This window comes from Hypanus sabinus, chromosome 18 (assembly GCF_030144855.1).
Source record: "Hypanus sabinus isolate sHypSab1 chromosome 18, sHypSab1.hap1, whole genome shotgun sequence".
NCBI lineage: Eukaryota > Metazoa > Chordata > Chondrichthyes > Myliobatiformes > Dasyatidae > Hypanus > Hypanus sabinus.
The window spans coordinates 64,114,393-64,134,115 of NC_082723.1; the positions used below are offsets into that span (position 1 = coordinate 64,114,393).

Genomic DNA, 19,723 nt, shown 5'->3' on the forward strand with positions numbered 1-19,723 from the left:
CTAGGCTGTGGAAGTTGTGAGGCAATGCAATTAGTTAATTTATTAACTCGGTTGCTCTTTCCACAGACACTGACAAATCTGCTGAATGTCCAACGTTTTCCAGCACCTGCAAACTTTTTTTTAAAACTTTCACATCTGGATTCACAGGCAAATCCCTGTACATCCAGAATAAGCAGGAGTACTTGGCAGAATGGCAAGCTCTTCACAGAATAAAGATGACACATCCAAACTAGAAAAACTCTCATCAGCCTCAACAATTAACAGAGAGTACAGACAGTGAGTTAATGTATCTGTAGATAACTAAATACTGACATTTTCAAAAGGTTGGTGTAAGTTTTGACAGGTATTTCTGATTTTGGAGCCGATTGAGCTGAAACTAGGTAACTTGAACTTGCTCTAATTTCTTACCGCAATCACTTCACTGATTAAGGACAGATTTTTCTCCCATTCCTGCACTGTAGACAGGAAAGGACCTACATATCTGCTTCCTGCCATGCTTTGAAGATTCATGGCATTATCATCAAGTATCTGAAGGATCTCATCTACAGATCCTAGGATGTAGCCTCGGTCCTGAGTTCCTTTGTAGTACTTCTGCACAGTGAACTTCATGTTTTCCCAGGTATCCACAACCTCCTTGACACCCTATAAGGTACAAACATACAATGCAATTATTGAATTTAGGAGCAATCTTCCAATTTGCAGAATAAATTTAATTCACCATTTTGGCCAAGCCCTCTACCTATAATCAAAATAAGCTGCAGAGAGTTGTAACTCAGTCCACTCCATCATGGGCACTAGGCTCCATAATATCCAGGACATCGTCAAGGAGCGGCTGCTCAAAAAGGCGGTGTCCATCATTGAGGACCCCCATCACCCAGGTCATGCCTTGTTCTCAGTGTTACCTTCAGGAACGAGGTACAGAAGCCTGAAGGCACACATTAAGTGATTCAGGAACAGCTTCTTCCCCTCTGCCATCAGAATGGATATTGAACCCAGGAACACTATTTCACTACATTTTTATTTCTATTTTTGCACTACATATTTAACCATATATATAATGTAATTCATGTTTTTCTATTACATATTGCATTGTACAGCTGTTACAAAGACAACAAGTCTCACAACATATGCCTGATGCTGATTTGCCAACACTTCAGCAAACATCATTGCTATTGTGAAAAGCATAAGAAGGCATCATTCAGCAGTGGAGTATTTTAGCAGTACTTTAATTAATACTTTTATACAAATGTGGTATAAAAAGACACAGTATTTGGAACTTCACGTTCATTCAGCACTGGCTAACTTTAACTTGACAGGAAACCAATTTGATAACTTTTGTACAGAGAGGCTTGCAGTAAAATCCCCAACTTGTAAGATGCTCTGATAATTATAAGCAATGGTGCAAGTTATAAAGTCATAGAGATGGACAGCACACCTAGCCCATGCCAAACCATTTAAACTATCTTCTCTCATTGACTTGCTCTGGGAACATAGCCCTCCATTCCCCTACTATCCATATATCTATCCAAACTTCTGTACTCACATGCACCATTTGCAGTGGTTGTTCCACATGCTCAAGACCCTCTGAATGAAGAACCTTTCCCTCATGTTTCCCTTAAACTTTTCACCTTTCAGCCATAACCCATGACTTCTAATTATAGTACCACCCAACCTCAATGGAAAAAGCCTGCTTGCACTTATCCTATCTATGCTCCTCATAGTTTTGTATATCTCTGTGAAATCTCCCCTCAATCTTCAACCTTCCGTGGAATAAATTCCTAACCTATTCAATCTTTCCTTATAACTCAGATCGTTCAAACCGAGCAACACCTTCGTAAACTTTCTCCATTATTTACATCTTCCTGTAGGTAGGTGACCAGAGCTGCTCACAATACTCCAAATTATGCCTTCAACGTAACATCCCATCTCCTGCACTCAATACTTTGATTTATAAAGGCCAATGTGCCAAAAGCTTTTTGTCTGTGTGTTCAGGTTAATTTCACAATTGCATATTCCAGCATTTTAGTATTACATCTCTAATCCTGTCAGCACAACCCACATTCCCTTCAATATAGTTTGCCTCTAGAATGCACAGGAAAGAGTTGAAATTAACTCATTAGGTACCAAAGTTCAGTTTACCTTCTCAATACTAAGTTCTTTAATGGCAGCAGTAACTATGTCATTAATGGCTTCACTATATTTGTGCAGTTGCATAGCAAACATATTCGCCAGTGTAAATGTATCAGCTCGCATCTCAAATTCTGTGCCTGTCCGTGTCATTAATGCTTTCCAGTGCCTGTAAAATAAATTACAGTTAGGGGACTTTATATCTCGACTCAAACTGCTTTAATCCTCAGACTACAACAAGGCAAACAAATTGAGTAATGAACAGTGAGCACACAAGACGTAGTGGAATCTGGAGTGCAAAGTAAAGAGCAGGAGGAACTAAGGAGGAGGAGCAACATTGGCGGAAGCAAAAGGAGAGTCGAATTTTCAGACTGAGACTCTGCATCAGGACCAGGAGAGTGGAGGGGAGATAGCCAGTATAAATATGCGAGAGGGAGGGGTGAAGTATGGGTGGAACCAGATGAGAAGGGGAGCAGGGGAGGCAGAGGGAGAGTGACAGGCAGACAGCAGCACGTAGACACAGAAGAGATGAAAAGGGTCAGATGGAGCCAGGTAGGAAATCAGAGTAAAGTGATGTGGAGTCACTGCTAGTGGCTGATGGAGCAGTATGGTGGGGTAGTGGGGTACAGCAGAGCACTGAAGCCACAGCTGTTTGCTCAGGCTCACTTATCACAGTTTAAATTTTGGTCAAATATACTGAAGTGGAACATTAAGGGAACTAACCTCTCTCTTAGTGCCTCATGCTTCAAATCCAGTAACAAGGGGATGGAATCCTTAAATTCTTTCATCTGAGATTCCAAATGGAAGCCAACAGTGAGACTACGAACATCCTTGGGCAACTTTCTGAAAGCCTTCAGAAATCCATCAATTCCTTCCTGAAGCAGCTGCACATTTAAATCAGCCCACAGTGTCTCAGACCATTCCTCTTTCGCTGTCTAAAAAAATAGCAAAAATTCAACAGTCAGAGGATGTAATTATGTAAGTTGAAGACACAGAAGACCGCAGATGCTGGAATCTGTGGAGGGGGCAATAGACAGTCTACATTTCAGGTCAAGACCCTTCAATTATCAGTATTGGCCCAATTCCAACCTTCTTCACAAAGAAACAAAATTGTAAAAGAAAGGAAACTTTTTGGTAATGACCCTGTGTGACAATGAACCATCTAAGAGTAGGGAACCAACATGCCAACATACACTCAGTTTAAGCAGTACACTCACACTGAGAGGATTTGTGTATTGTAGTAATTACGTTAAACTATATACACAACTCCATTCCACCCCACAAGTTGAGGCCAACCCAGCTTTTTGCAGTTTTTGCTTCCCATTTGCCTCTGAGCTACCCAAATATCATTTTCAAGGCAGTCTAGTTCACACCCCCCACCCCCATCTCTGCCTTGCCCCACTTGCTGCTGCTGAAACATGGTTCATTTATGGAGACCAGAGCTAGAATTTCACCTTCCCTTTCACTGAATTCTCCAACCATAATGTCTGTTTCCTTTGTGAGTACGAATGAAAAGTATTCATTTACACCTCACCTGTACCTGCTGGCTATCTGCACAGATTGTCTTTGCGACCGTTAGTGGTCCCTACATTTACCCTGATTGGAATTACAATTGATTTATTATTGTCAGTTATTCCAAGATACAGTGAAAAGCTTGTCCTGCACTCTTACGAAGTGCTGGAGGAAACAGTAAGCAGTCGTTGTATTGGGCCGAGAACCTTCATCAGGATCCTTCTTCACTGTTGACTCTTTTCCATAGATGCTGCCTGGCCTGCGTAGTTCCTCCACCATTTTGTGTATGTTGCTTTGGATTTCCGGCATCTGTAGATTTCCTCGTGTTTGCCTTGAACACCGTTCACACTGATCATTGCACAGTGCATGGGAAAGGACAAGGAGACTACGCCACGGTAATGTAGCGGTTAGCACGATGCTGCTACAGCTCAGGGCGTTGGAGTTCAGACTTCAATTCTGTAAGAAAGTTTTGTGCATTCTTCCCATGTGTGCATGGGTTTCCTCCAGGTGCTTCCAGTTTCCTGTCACAGTCCAAAGTAGGTTAATTGGGTATTGTAAATTGTCCTCTGATTAGACTAGGGTTAAACCGGTTCTGTATTTCTAAATAAAATAAACAATTACAGAATGCAGAATAAAGTTAAAAGAAACGGCAGTGCAGAAAGACAATAAGGTGCAAGATCATAACGAGGTAGATTGTAAGGTCAAGAGTCCATCTTATCTTACTAGGAAACCATTCAATAGCCTTATATAGAAGTTATCTTTGAGACTGTTGATACATACATTCAGGCTTTGGTATCTTTTGCCTGTGGGAGAGGGGACAAGAGAGAATGAGTGGGGTCTTTCATTGTGTTAATTGCTTTGCTGAGCAGCAGGAAGTATGGACAGAGTTGAAACTCTGAAGTTTCTTGTGGCCAAGTGCAGAGTGTTGCCATACCAAGCTGCTGTGCATCCATACAGGATGCTTTCTATGGTGTATCGATAAAAATAGGTCTAGGTTGACAAGGACATGCAAATTTCTTTAGTCTCCTGAGGAAGTAGAGCCATTGGTGAGTTTTCTTGGCCATGGCATCTACGTGGTTGGGCCAGGCCAGACTATTGATGATGTTCACTTCTAGGAACTTGAAGCTCTCACCCCTCTCAATCCTCAACACCACTGATGCTGACAGGAGCATATGCAACGCACCCCCCCTCCCCTTCCTGAAGTCAATGACAAACTCTTTTGTTTTGCGACATTGAGGGTAAAGGTTGCTGTCATGACAACATGTCACTAAGCTCTCTATCACCATCCTGTACTCTGATTCATTGTTATTTGAGATATGGCCCACTGCAGTGGTATCATCTGAAAACTTGTAGAAAGAGTTAGAGCAGAACCTGGCCATGCAGTCATGAGTGTATGGGGGGTGGGGGGGGGGTGTTGGTAAGTTTAAAATGTTTAAAATGAGTGTACTCAGTATGAGTGTGATATTCATAAGAGAAGCTGGAGAAAGAGGACAAACACCTATTCTCTACGGCGTCCATGAGCAGGTGCTGGTGGTATCCCAGACGTTATGTAGCAGCTCACCACATTCAGTGCTGTTTTTGACCCTGTTATTAGCAGGAGCACAAAACAGATGAAGTCTCCCTAAAATGCCATCCATTTTATCCACAGGCAACGTATTTCTAAACAACACCATGAATAAATACTACCAAAACCATGAATAATACTACCAACCCAGGGTGGCAGGGTGGGGATATGTCCCTATCAAAGGAGCTATAAGATGCTCCTTCCCTCCACTAGCCTGCAAGTCACACTTGGGCAAGGTGTAGCACCTGAATACCCCGTGCCCCCCCACCTGGTTGGGGTCATGTGAAGCCATGGGAACAGGTGGTGGGTGGTCATATGAGCAGCAGGTGCATATCACAAGTCTTGGTTATGTGACCTCTGAAGCCAGGCATACAATCTCTGAAGAGTATTGCTAATGGCTGGGGTCACCCGTCTTGCCCAGAAGAAGGCAATAGCAAACCACTTCTGTAGAAACATTTGCCAAGAACAATCATGGTTATGGAAGCACCATGATCACCTACATCATATGACATGGCACACAATGAACGAACGAATGAACTAGCAACCACAGAGCATTGTTCTATGATGCCAATCACTGAAACTTTGAAATACTCTGCTTCCAGTAAACATTGTTAAAATTGAGATAAAGCACTTTTAAGATGGAGAAAAGCAGACAGACAATACCATGCTACATACAAGAATTCTCTGCTTGAAGCTTTAGGGCTATGCTACACAAGACAGAGTCCCGTCCAGTGAGTTGTCTACACTTATTACAGCCTTCACGACGTGAGCAGTTATTTTAAATATAGTCTAAAAACTTCAGGGAGTGTTTTTAAACATACCTGCTGTGCCTTGTAAATATCATAGATCTGCCGCAGACCTTTCATTTCTTTCTGAAGTGACAGCAGATCAGGATGCATTGTAATGGGCAGGTCAAAAAGTTTCTCAGCATTAACCAACTCTTGACGTTTTCTTTCAAGTTCTTCCAACTCATTTTCAAATTTGCCCAAAATCTCAAGCCCTGCAAAACAACATGAAAGGAACAAAACCAATCTTACACACGAGTTTCTGCTGGAGAGGGAGAGCTGAATAAAGTAAAGCAGGAAAGGAGTAGTGGAAAATACAGAAGTGGGCAGTGGGCATCGTCTGCAGCATCATCAGCAGTGAGCAAAAGTCCTCCCTCTGTGCAATATGCTCAATCCAAAGGAACGACATTGAGCTGGAGGATCCATGCTCAACATTTGTTTGATAACAGAGGATAAAACCTTTCAAAAATCAACCACCTGACACAGCTCCATTCCAGATCCATCTGTATTAGTGTAAGGGATTTCTTCTCTATGTTACTGCGTATGTGAATCAAAATGGCTATTAAAAGTAAGAATGCTTCTTTGTTGTGGTAACTGGTGAGAGAGTGCTTCCTCTCGCAGCTTGTTTGGGTTATAATTACTGATAATGAGAATTGTATTCATTTGTTAACCAATTGGGATAGATGTTATTCTTTCTTGTGGGTCTGTAAGCTAGTGTTGCACGTACTTTTGGGGAGTTGGAGGGGAGATCGCGAGAAAGGCATATATGCTGGATGCGCTCTGGTTGACCACCGAGGTTGGTCCCAGGCAGCGAGTCGAGGAGGTCGGAAAAGATCAAATAGTGGACTGAAGACTTCGATAGTTGAGCTCTAACAGTTGTGCACGAATTGACTTAACTCTGATAAGTTTTGGCGCCTTTTCTTTCTTTTCTTTTCTTTCATATATATTGTATTGCCTTTAATTACATAGTTCTAGAAAGATTTATTCTGTAAACAAAAGTGGTGTGTGGTTTGATATTATGTGTGCGAGTTTGTACCAGTGTACATTTCACAGCATCCACGTATATGGGAGACACGGGTTGGTGGGTGGACATATTTTCCCCTAGACATACACCAGCCGATCGCGTGAGCGTTACATTGTCAGGTGGTTATAAACGAGCTGGTAGATACGTGAGTGGAGAGTTCGTACTTCTGTAACCCTCACCTTCAATTCCCTCTCACCCAACCATTTCTCTGTGACATACCAAGGAAAGAACAGCCTGAATTTTCCTACCTGTATCGAGGTCAGACTCCACAGACCCTGGGCCTTCTATACGGAATCTTGTTGAAAAACCAGCAAGGTTAGCTGAAAATTCTTTAGTCTCAAGTTTGGTGGTCTGAAAACCAACATTGAGAATTACTTGAATAATTTTATTAGTTCAAGCTGACACAAAAGATCACGAAGTACAGAATTAACTGCAGATAAAAAAAACAAAAATATTCCTTAATAGTGAGTAAAACCCAAGAAATTTTAAATAATACATTTATAGAAACTACAGCACACCCAGAAATGTAGAGCAGAAGTTACTGCAGAAATCTTACTGTCATTTAAAAAGTTATAGAGTCATTAAGAAGTACAGCCCAGAAACAGGCCCTTCAGCCCATCTAGTCCATATCAGAACTATTTTAACTTCTACTCCCATCAACCTGCACCAGAAACATAACTCTCCATATCCCTACTATCCATGTACCTATCCAACTTCCCTTAACTGTTGAAATCAAGCTCACATGTACCACTTGTGCTGGCAGCTTAGCCACACTTTCACAACTCTCTGAATGAAGAAGTTTCCCATCATGTTCCCCTTAAACTTAGAACCATTGAACATTAAAACACAGAAACAGGTCTTTTGGCCCTTCTTGGCTGTGCCAAACCATTTTTCTGGGACTTGCATTCACTCTCTCTATACCCATCATAATTTTGTATACCTCTATCAAATCCCCTCATTCTTCTACGCTCCAGGGAATAAAGTCCTTGTAGCGGTGTGCTACAAGCAGCGCTAAAATTACGACACGGAGTCGGTAACTGCAGTCGAAGGAAAAAACTTTATTCGAAAACTTCAGCCTCACTTTTAAGCCTCTGTCAACCGGCCCCCCATGGCGAAGAGGCTCCAAAGCTCTGTGCTCGCAAACCCCCGTAGGCTATCTAATTGTGAGTCGGTTCGCATACGCTAGGAAATGAGCCGCCACATAACCCCCCCCCAGAACCGGCGATACACCCCCCAATGTCCACAGCCTGGGCCAGAACCTGCTTGGGAGGTCGGCCTCTGCGCCGAGGCGCCGGAAACTCGGCCGGTTGCGCCAGGTCCACATGGGCCGGCTTGAGGCGGTCCACCGTGAAAACCTCCTCCTTCCCCCCAACGTCCAGCACGAACGTGGACCCGTTGTTCCGGAGCACCGTAAACGGCCCCTCGTATGGCCGCTGCAGCGGTGGCCGATGCCCGCCCCTTCGTACAAACACAAACTTACAGTTCCGTAGGTCTTTGGGTACGCAGGTCGGGTGCCGCCCATGCTGTGAAGTGGGTATGGGGGCCAGGTTACCGAGCTTCTCGCGAAGTCTGCCCAGGACTGCAGCGGGTTCTTCCTCTTGCCCCCTCGGGGCTGGTAGGAACTCCCCGGGGACGGCCAGGGGCGCGCCGTATACCAACTCGGCCGACGAGGCGTGCAGGTCGTCCTTGGGCGCTGTGCGGATGCCGAGAAGGACCCAGGGAAGCTCGTCCGCCCAGTTGGCTCCCCGCAGGCGGGCCATGAGGGCCGACTTCAGGTGACGGTGGAAACGCTCCACTAGCCCGTTCGACTGTGGGTGGTAGGCAGTGGTGTGGTGCAGCTGAGTCCCCAAAAGGCTGGCCATAGCTGACCACAGGCTGGAGGTGAACTGGGCGCCTCTGTCGGAGGTAATGTGGGCTGGTACACCAAAGCGGGATATCCAGGTGGCGATCAGGGCTCGGGCGCAAGATTCGGAGGTGGTGTCGGTGAGCGGGACCGCCTCTGGCCATCTTGTGAACCGGTCCACGATAGTCAGGAGGTAACGCGCTCCGCGCGACACTGGCAGGGGGCCCACGATATCCACATGAATGTGGTCGAAACGCCGGTGGGCGGGATGGAACTGCTGCGGTGGGGCTTTGGTGTGCCGCTGAACCTTGGCCGTCTGGCAGTGCATGCACGTCCTGGCCCATTCACTGACCTGTTTGCGGAGTCCGTGCCAAACGAACCTGCTGGAAACCATCCGGACAGTTGTCCGGATGGAGGGATGCGCCAAGTTATGAATGGAGTCGAAAACACGTCGCCGCCAGGCTGCGGGGACGACCGGACGGGGCTGGCTGGTGGCGACGTCACAGAGTAGGGTCCTCTCACCTGGGCCCACGGGGAGGTCCTGGAGCTGCAAACCAGAGACTGCAGTCCTGTAACTCGGAATCTCCTCATCTACCTGCTGTGCCTCTGCCAGTGCCTCAAAGTCTACCCCTTGGGAAAGGGCATGAACGGTAGGGCGAGAGAGCGCATCCGCCACGACATTGTCCTTACCCGAGACGTGCCGGACATCCGTTGTGTATTCAGAGATGTAGGACAGGTGGCGTTGCTGGCGGGATGACCAGGGGTCGGATGCTTTCGTAAACGCAAAGGTAAGCGGTTTGTGGTCCGTGAACGCGGTGAAGGGCCGACCTTCTAGGAAGTACCTGAAATGCCGGATTGCCAGGTAGAGCGCCAACAGTTCCCGGTCAAAAGCACTGTACTTGAGCTCGGGTGGCCGCAGGTGTTTGCTGAAAAACGCCAGGGGTTGCCAGCGACCTGCGATGAGCTGCTCCAGCACCGCACCGACTGCCGTGTTTGATGCGTCCACTGTGAGGGTGGTACGGGCGTCCATTCTGGGATGTACTAGCATTGCGGCGTCAGCCAAAGCTTCCTTCGTTTGAACGAAAGCGGCGGCGGACTCCTCGTCCCAGGTAATGTCCTTGCTCGGACCCGACATCAGGGCGAACAGGGGGCGCATGATCCGGGCAGCTGAAGGGAGGAAGCGGCGGTAGAAATTGACCATACCTACGAATTCCTGAAGGCCTTTGATCGTGGTGGGTCGGGGGAAGTGGCGGACCGCATCTACCTTAGCGGGCAGAGGGGTTGCCCCGTCTTTAGTAATCCTGTGGCCCAGGAAGTCAATGGTATCAAGTCCGAACTGGCATTTGGCAGGGTTGATTGTAAGACCGTACTCACTCAGTCGGGCGCAGAGTTGACGGAGGTGGGACAGATGCTCCTGACGACTGCCGCTGGCTATGAGGATGTCATCCAAATAGATGAACGCGAAGTCCAGGTCCCGTCCCACCGCGTCCATTAACCGCTGGAACGTCTGTGCGGCATTCTTCAGGCCGAACGGCATGCGGAGGAACTCGAAGAGGCCAAACGGGGTGATGAGAGCCGTCTTGGGGACGTCGTCAGGATGCATCGGGATTTGATGGTACCCTCGGACAAGGTCGACCTTGGAGAAGATCCGGGTGCCGTGCAGGTTTGCCGCAAAGTCCTGAATGTGCGGCACAGGGTAGCGGTCCGGTGTGGTAGCCTCGTTCAGCCTGCGGTAGTCGCCGCACGGTCTCCAGCCCCCCGTCGCTTTGGGCACCATGTGCAGGGGGGAAGCCCAGGGGCTGTCGGACCGCCGGATGATCCCCAATTCCTCCATTCTCTGGAACTCCTCCTTCGCCAGTCGGAGCTTGTCCGGGGGAAGCCGCCGAGCACGGGCATGGAGGGGTGGTCCCTGTGTCGGGATGTGGTGCTGTACGCCGTGCCTGGGCATGGCTGCTGTGAACTGCGGTGCCAGAACCGATGGGAACTCCGCCAGGACCCTGGTGAAGTCGTTGTCGGACAGCGTGATGGAGCCGAGGTGAGGGGCTGGCAACTGGGCCGCGCCCAGGGAGAACGTCTGAAAGGTCTCGGCGTGTACCAGTCTCTTCCTGGGCAGGTCAACCAGCAGGCTGTGAGCTCGCAAAAAATCAGCACCCAGAAGCGGTTGGGCTACGGCGGCCAGTGTGAAGTCCCACGTGAACTGGCTGGGGCCGAACAGTAGCTGCACCGGACGGGTGCCATAGGTCCTTACTGTGCTGCCATTCACGGCCCTCAGGGGGGGACCCGGTGCCCTGCTGCGGGTGTCGTAACTTGTCGGAGGTAAAACGCTGATCTCAGCCCCAGTATCGTCCAAAAACCGGCGTCCCGACCTTCTATCCCACACATACAGGAGGCTATCCCGATGGCCAGCCGCCGTAGCCATCAGCGGCGGCTGGCCCTGGCGTTTCCCGGGAACTTGCAGGGCGGGCGGCAACGGCGGGCTTCTGCGCCCCACCGCTGGTGGTAGAAGCACCAGTGGTCATTGGGCCGGGGGTTAGTGGGCTCTGCGGCCGGGCCTGGACTGGTTTGCTGCCGGGAGCGTGGCTGGGAGATCTGTGCGATGGACGCCCCGCTCACCTTTTTGGCGTTCCACAGCAAGTCCGCCCGGGCTGCCACCTTCCGGGGGTCACTGAAATCCGCGTCGGACAGCAGCAGGCGTATGTCCTCGGGCAGCTGCTCCAGGAATGCCTGCTCAAACATGAGGCCTGTGTGTCCCTCGGCCAGAGACAACATCTCGTTCATTAAAGCCGATGGAGGTCTGTCGCCCAAGCCATCCAGGTGCAGTAAACGGGCAGCCCGCTCGCGCCGTGAGAGTCCGAAAGTCCTGAGGAGCAGGGCTTTGAAGTCCGTGTACTTGCCGTCTGCCGGGGGCGACTGTACGAACTCCGCGACCCGGGCAGCTGTGTCCTGGTCGAGGGAGCCCACCACGTAGTAGTAGCGGGTGTCTTCTGAGGTGATCTGGCGAACGTGGAATTGGGCTTCGGCTTGCTGGAACCATAGGTCCGGGCGCTGTGTCCAGAAACCCGGCAGTTTCAACGAAACCGCATGAACAGAGGCGGCGTCGGTCATTTCTGGTCCAAAAATCGTTTGGACCGTCGGGGTCACCAATTGTAGCGGTGTGCTACAAGCAGCGCTAAAATTACGACACGGAGTCGGTAACTGCAGTCGAAGGAAAAAACTTTATTCGAAAACTTCAGCCTCACTTTTAAGCCTCTGTCAACCGGCCCCCCATGGCGAAGAGGCTCCAAAGCTCTGTGCTCGCAAACCCCCGTAGGCTATCTAATTGTGAGTCGGTTCGCATACGCTAGGAAATGAGCCGCCACATCCTAACCTATTCAACCTTTCTTTGTAACTCAGTTTCTCAAGTCCCAGCAACATCCTTGTAAACCTTCTTTGCACTCTTTCAACCTTATTAATATCCTTCCTGCAATTCGGTGACCAAAACTGCATACAATACTGCAAATTTGGCCTCACCAATGCCTTATACAACCTCACCATAGCATTCCAACTCTTATACTCAATACTTTGATTTATAAAGGCTAATGTACCAAAAGCTCTCTTTATGACCCTATCTACCTGCGACGCCATTTTTAGGGAAATTTGTATCTGTATTCCCAGATCCCTCTGTTCTACTGCACTCCTCAGTGCCCTACCATTTACCTTGTATGTTCTACCTTGGTTTGTCCTTCCAAAGTGCAATACCTCACACTTGTCTGTATTAAACTCCATCTGCCACTTTTTCCAGCTTGTCCAAATCCCTCTGCAAGCTTTGAAAACTTTTCTCACTGTCCACTACACCTCCAATCTTTGTATCATCAGCAAATTTACTGATCCAATTTACCACATTATCATCCAGATCACTGATATAGATGAGAAATAACAATGGACCCAGCACTGATCCCTGTGGTACACCACTAGTCACAGGCCTCCACTCAGAGAAGCAATCTTCCACTACCACTCTCTGACTTCTCCCATTGAGCCAATGTCTAATCCAATTTACTACCTCACCATGTATACCTAGCGACTGAATCTTCCTAACTAACCTCCCATGCGGGACCTCGTCAAAGGCCTTACTGATATCCATGTAGACAACATCCATTGCCTTCCCTTCATCCACTTTCCCGGAAACCTCCTTGAGAAACCTCTCACTTTTCATCCTTAACCCATGACTTCTGGTTATAGTTCCACCCAACCTCATTGGAAAAAGTCTGCTTGCATTTACCCTATCTATACCCCTCATATTTTTGCATACCTCTGTGAAATCTCCTCTCAATTTTCCACATTCTAAAGAATACAGTCCTACCCTATTCAATGACATGCATGTACTCCAATAATAAATTTTACTTTGAACTTTCCTTATAACTCTGGTCCTCCAGACCCAGCAACATCCTTGTAAATTTACTCTGTACTTTTTCAACCTTGTTTACATCTTTCCTATAGATAGGTAACCAAATCTGCACATAATACTCCAACTTGGGCCTCACCAACACTTTATAAACTTCAACACAACATCTTATCTTTTGTACTCAATACATTGATTTATGAAGGCCAGTGTTCCAAAAACTTTCTTTACGGCCCTATCTACCTGTGATACCACTTCCAACAAATTATATACCTGTATTCCCAGATCCCTTTGCTCTACCACGCTCCTCAGTGTCCTATCATTCTCTGTGTAAGACTTATCCTGGTTGGTCCTACCTAAGTCCAAAACCTCCAATTTGTCTGCCTTAAATTCCATCTGCCATTTTTATGCCCGATTTTCCAGCTGATGCAGATCCTCTGTAAGACATGATAGCTTTCCTTTCTGTCTACTACACCCCCAATCTTGGTGTCATCTGCAATTTTGCTGAACCAGTTAACCACATTATCATCCAGATCATTGATATAGATGACAAACAACAAAGGACCCAGAACCGATCCTTGCGACACACCACTAGTCACAGGCCTTCAGTCAGACAGGCGACCATCTACTGCCACTCTCTGGCTTCTCCCACAAAGCCAAGTCTAATTCAATTTACTACCTCATCTTGAATGCCGAGTGACTGAACCTTCTTGACCAGACTCCCATGCAGGACCTTGTCAAATGCCTTGTTAAAATCCATGTAGAGACCATCCACTGCCTTGCCTTCATCAACTTTCCTGGTAATTTACTCGAAAAACTCTTTAAGATTGGTTAGATATGATCTACCATGCACAAAGCTATGTTGACTATTTTTAATCAATCTGTGTTTATCCATATAACCATATAACAATTACAGCATGGAAACAGGCTATCTTGGCCCTTCTAGTCCGTGCCGAATGCTTACTCTCACCTAGTCCCACTGGCTCGCACTCAGCCCATAACCCTCCATTCCTTTCCTATCCAATTTTGCTTTAAATGACAATACCGAACCTGCCTCTACCACTTCTACTGGAAGCTTATTCCACACAGCTACCACTCTCTGAGTAAAGAAATTCCCCCTCATGTTATCTTTAAACTTTTGCCACCTAACTCTCAACTCATGCCCTCTTGTTTGAATCTCCCCTACTCTCAATGGAAAAAGCCTATCCATGTCAACTCTATCTATCCCCCTCATAATTTTAAATACCTCTATCAAGTCCCCCTTCAAACTTCTACATTCTAAAGAATAAAGACTTAACTTGTTCAATCTTTCCCTGTAACTTAGGCGCTGGAACCCAGGTAACATTCTAGTAAATCATCTCTGTACTCTCTCTATTCTGTTGTCATCTTTCCTATAATTCGGTGACCAGAACTGTACACAATACTCCAAATTTGGCCTTACCAATGCCTTGTACAATTTTAACATTACATCCCAACTCCTATACTCAACGCTCTGATTTATAAAGGCCAACATACCAAAAGCTTTCTTCACCACCCTATCCACATGAGATTCCACCTTCAGGGAACGAAGCACCTTTATTCCTAGATCACTCTGTTCTACTACATTCTTCAATGCCCTACCATTTACCATGTATGTCTTATTTGGATTATTCCTACCAAAATGTAGCACCTCACACTTATCAGCATTAAACTCCATCTGCCATCACTCAGCCCACTCTTCTAACTGGCCTAAATCTCTCTGCAAACTTTGAAAACCTACTTCATTATCCACAACGCTACCTACCTTAATATCATCTGCATACTTACTAATCCAATTTACCACCCCATCATCCAAATCATTAATGTATATGACAAACAACATTGGACCCAGTACAGATCTCCAAGGCACACCACTAGTCACCAGCCTCCAACCTGACAAACAGTTATCCACCACTACTCTCTGGCATCTCCCATCCAGCCACTGTTGAATCCATTTTACTACTTCAATAGTAATAACTAATGATTGAACCTTCCTAACTAACCTTCCATGTGGAACCTTGTCAAAGGCCTTACTGAAGTCCATACAGACAACATCCACTGCTTTACCCTCGTTAGCTTTCCTCGTAACCTCTTCAAAAAATTCAATAAGATTTGTCAAACATGACCTTCCATGCACAAATCCATGTTCACTGTTTCTAATCAGACCCTGTCTATCCAGATAATTATATATATACCATCTCTAAGAATACTTTCCATTAATTTACCCACCACTGACATCAAACTGACAGGCTGATAATTGCTAGGTTTACTCTTAGAACCCTTTTTGAACAATGGAACCACATGAGCAATACGCCAATCCTCCAGCACCATCGCCGTTTCTAATGACATTTGAAATATTTCTGTCAGAGCCCATGCTATTTCTACACTAACCTCCCTCAAGGTCCCAGGGAATATCCTGTCAGGATCCGGAGATTTATCCACTTTTATATTCCTTAAAAGCTCCAGTACTTCCTCCTCTTTAATCGTCATAGTTTCCATAAATTCCCTACTTGTTTCCCTTACCTTACACAATTCAATATCCTTCTCCTTAGTGAAAACCGAAGAAAAGAAATTGTTCAAAATCTCCCCCATCTCTTTCAGCTCCACACATAGCCGTCCACTCAGATTGTCTAAGGGACCAATTTTATCCTTCACTATCCTTTTGCTATTAATATAACTGTAGAAACCCTTTAGATTTATTTCACCTTATTTGCCAAAGCAACCTCATATCTTCTTTTAGATTTTCTAATTTCTTTCTTAAGTTTCTTTTTACATTCTTTATATTCCTCGAGCACCTCATTTACTCCATGCTGCCTATATTTATTGTAGATATCTCTCTTTTTCCGAACCAAGTTTCCAATATCCCTTGAAAACTATGGCTCCCTCAAACTTTTAACCTTTCCTTTCAACCTAACAGGAACATAAAGATTCTGTACCCTCAAAATTTCACCTTTAAATGACCACCATTTCTCTATTACATCCTTCCCATAAAAAAAAATCATCCCCATCCACTCCTTCTAAATCCTTTCGTATCGCCTCAAAGTTAGCCTTTCTCCAATCAAAAATCTCAACCCTGGGTCCAGTCCTATCCTTCTCCATAATTATATTGAAACTAATGGCATTGTGATCATTGGACCTGAAGTGCTCCACAACACATATCTCCATCACCTGACCTATTTCATTCCCTAACAGAAGATCCAAAACTGCCCCTTCTCTAGTTGGTACCTCTATGTATTGCTGCAAAAACTATCCTGCACACATTTTACAAACTCCAAACCATCCATCCCTTTTCCAGTATGGGCTTCCCAGTCTATGTGTGGAAAATTAAAATCTTCCACAATCACAACCCTGTACTTACTACAAATATCTGCTATCTCCTTGCAAATTTGCTCCTCCAATTCTCACTCCCCATTAGGTGGTCTGTAATACACCCCTGTAAGTGTTACTACACCTTTCCCATTCCTCAATAGTCTCCCTTAATGAGCCCTCTAATCTAGCCTGCCAGAGCACCGCTGTAATATTTTCTCTGACAAGCAACGCAACACCTCCCCCCTTGTGCCTCCGATTCTATCACACCTGAAGCAACGAAATCCAGGAATATTTAGTTGCCAATCACACCCCTCCTGCAACCATGTTTCACTAATAGCTACAACATCATATTTCCATGTATCAATCCATGCTCTAAGCTCATCCACCTTTCTTACAATGCTCCTAGCTTTAAAATAAATGCATTTAAGAAATTCTCCACCTCCTCCTCTCTGTTTATCTCTAACAGTACAAAGAACTTTACTGTTTTCTTTTTCTTCCTTCTCCCATACATTTGTTCCTACACTCTGGTTCCTCTCCTCCCTCATATCCAGTTTAAATCCACTGGAGGCTCTCTAGCAAACCTACCTGCAAGAATATTTGTCCCACTCCAGTTCAGATGTAAACCGTCCCGCCAGAACAGGTCCCACCTTCCCTGGAAAACTGCCGAATTATCTATAAATCTGAAGCCCTCCCTCCTGCACCATGTCTTCAGCCACATGTTGATCTGCACTATCTTACTATTTCTAAACCCACCTGCACGTGGCACTGGTAGCAATCCTGAGATTGCTATCCTGGAGGTCCTGTCCTTTAACTTGGTACCTAGCTCCCTAAACTCACCTTTCAGGACCTCCTCACTCTTCCTACCCATGTCATTGGTCCCTACATGAACCACGACATCCAGCTGCTCACTCTCCCTCTTGAGAATACTGAGAACTCGATCCGATCCGCAACAGACCATCCCGGATTCTCTATCTCCTATCTGTCCCCCTAACTATCAAATCCCCTATCACTACTGCTCTCCTCTTTTCCCTCCTTCCCTTCTGAGCTGAGGGTCCAGTCTCGGTGCCAGAGCTGCAACCACTGCAACTTGTCCCTGGTAGGTCGTCCCCACCAACAGTATCCAAAACGGTATACTTATTATTGATGGGAACAGCCACAAGGGTGCTCTGCTCTTTCTGTCTATTCCCCTTCCCTCTCCTGACAGTCACCCAACTACCTATCTCCTGACTCCTAGGGGTGACTATTTCCCTGAAACTCCTGTCTATTTCTGCCTCTGCCTCCCGAATGATCTGAAGTTCATCCAGCTCCAGCTCCAGTTCCCTAACGTGGTTTGTCAGGAGCTGCAACTGGATGCACCCTGCAAACGGAGCACTCAACTACCCTAACTGCTGCCTCCATTACTTACTCCTAAGCTAATTATATTAATTAAAGGAGCTTACCCGGCCTTACCTCACCTGAAGTGAAGCTCGTACTCAGCCTCTGCTCGCTATTTAAAATCTCCCGCTGCCTCACGGGCCGACTTTCATGCGCTTGCGCAGTTGTGCCCCGTTCAAACCTCGCCTCTGCCTGTTCTCGCTGAAGCCTGATTGAGCCAAAGCCGACCCACTCTGCCTCAGTCTACTCCGACGATGGCCACTGTATATGGCGGTCTTTCTTTTTAAACCTTTGGCGCACTACGTCACGCTCCTGTGCAGTCTAGCCTCTGCCGCAATCAGTTAAAAGAAACACAGCTTCTCTCCAAGCTTCTTTTACCTCTTCCCTCTCCGCCTCTTACTGCGATTTATCCAAATACTCATACATCAAATCTCTTAGAATACCTTCAAATAACTTTCCCACTACGGATGTCAGACTCACCAACCTATAATTTCCTGGTTTCTGTTTAGAGCCTTTTTTAAATAGCGGAACAACATTAGTGGTCCTCCAATCTTCTGGTACCTCTCCTGTTGCTAAGGATGTTTTAAACATCTCTCCTAGGTCCCCAGCAATTTCTGTACTTACCTCCCGTAGGGTCTGAAGGGAACACCTTGACAGGCCTGGGGAATTTATTCACCCTAATTTGCCTCAGGGTAGCAAACTCCTCTTCCTCTGTAACCGGTTCAAGATCCATGAACTTGATACCACCTACCTCACTTCTATAGACTCTGCTTGTGTCTCCTAACTAAATACAGACGGAAAGAATGCATTTAAGATCTTCCCCATCTGCTTTGGCTCCAAACACAGATTACAATTCTGGTCTTCCAGAGGACCAACTTTCTCCCTTGCAATACTTTTGCTCTTAACGTATCTGCAGAACCCCTTAAGATTCTCCTTCACCTGCCAGGGCAACTTCATGCCTTCCTGATTTTTCCTACCATCCAGCTGGGAATGAACTATAAACGTCATCCCTGCCAACATCACCCTAGGCTTGAGACAGAGAATAAATAAAATGTTTGCTCAATTTACAGTGATGAAGGGGCATTGCAAAGAGCAGCATGTCACATTCACCAGGCCGTCACATACCACCATCCACTCACATGCTGACTGAGATGCTTGAGCTTTATCATTTCACAGTAGTTCATCTGATAGAAAGAATGCTTGAGTGTAAACAAGAGGAAGGAAATGAGAAAACAGGAGGGGCACTCCTCAAATCTACACTTATTTATTTATAGTTAATTTATTGAGATACAGCAAGGTATAGGCTCTTCCAGCCTACCGAGCCAAGCCACCCAGCAATGCCCGATTTAATCCTAGCTCAATCATGGGACAATTTACAATGACCAATTAAACTACTAACTGGTACTTTGGAGTATGGGAGGAAAGCAGAGCACTCGGAGAAAACCCACGCGGTCATACGGAGAATGTACGAAACTCCTTACAGGCATCGGCGGGTACTGAACCTGAGTCTCCAGTACTGTAAAGTGTTGTGTGACCCTCACCCTACTGTGCCACCCAAAGATCACGGACAGCTGCAAGAAGCATATTCAGATTTAGTAAAATATGGCAAAGTTCTTCACAGGAGCAACTTCACATAGAAATTGGTGCAAACACATAAGGGGAATAGAGGGTGGCCACAGAAATTGGTTTTAAAGAGCATCTGAAAAGTGGCATGAAAATTTAAGGAAGAAGTTGCAGAGCTTAGGCCATAACAGCTGAAGAAAGCAATGGAAAGTGGGAAGACATAAGG

General features: G+C 46.2%; 1 protein-coding gene across 1 annotated transcript in view; it reads right to left on the reverse strand.

Moving 5' to 3' along the window:
- dnah10 (dynein axonemal heavy chain 10) overlaps positions 1-19,723 on the reverse strand; it is a 278,366-nt gene that overhangs the window by 154,248 nt on the left and 104,395 nt on the right. Inside the window, exons 23-27 of the mRNA XM_059994530.1 lie at positions 7,261-7,363; positions 6,025-6,203; positions 2,851-3,062; positions 2,140-2,296; positions 409-642 (exon numbers count right to left, since the gene is read on the reverse strand). Of these exons, the coding sequence (XP_059850513.1) occupies positions 409-642; positions 2,140-2,296; positions 2,851-3,062; positions 6,025-6,203; positions 7,261-7,363 (885 nt within the window). The remainder of the gene's footprint in view (positions 1-408; positions 643-2,139; positions 2,297-2,850; positions 3,063-6,024; positions 6,204-7,260; positions 7,364-19,723) is intronic.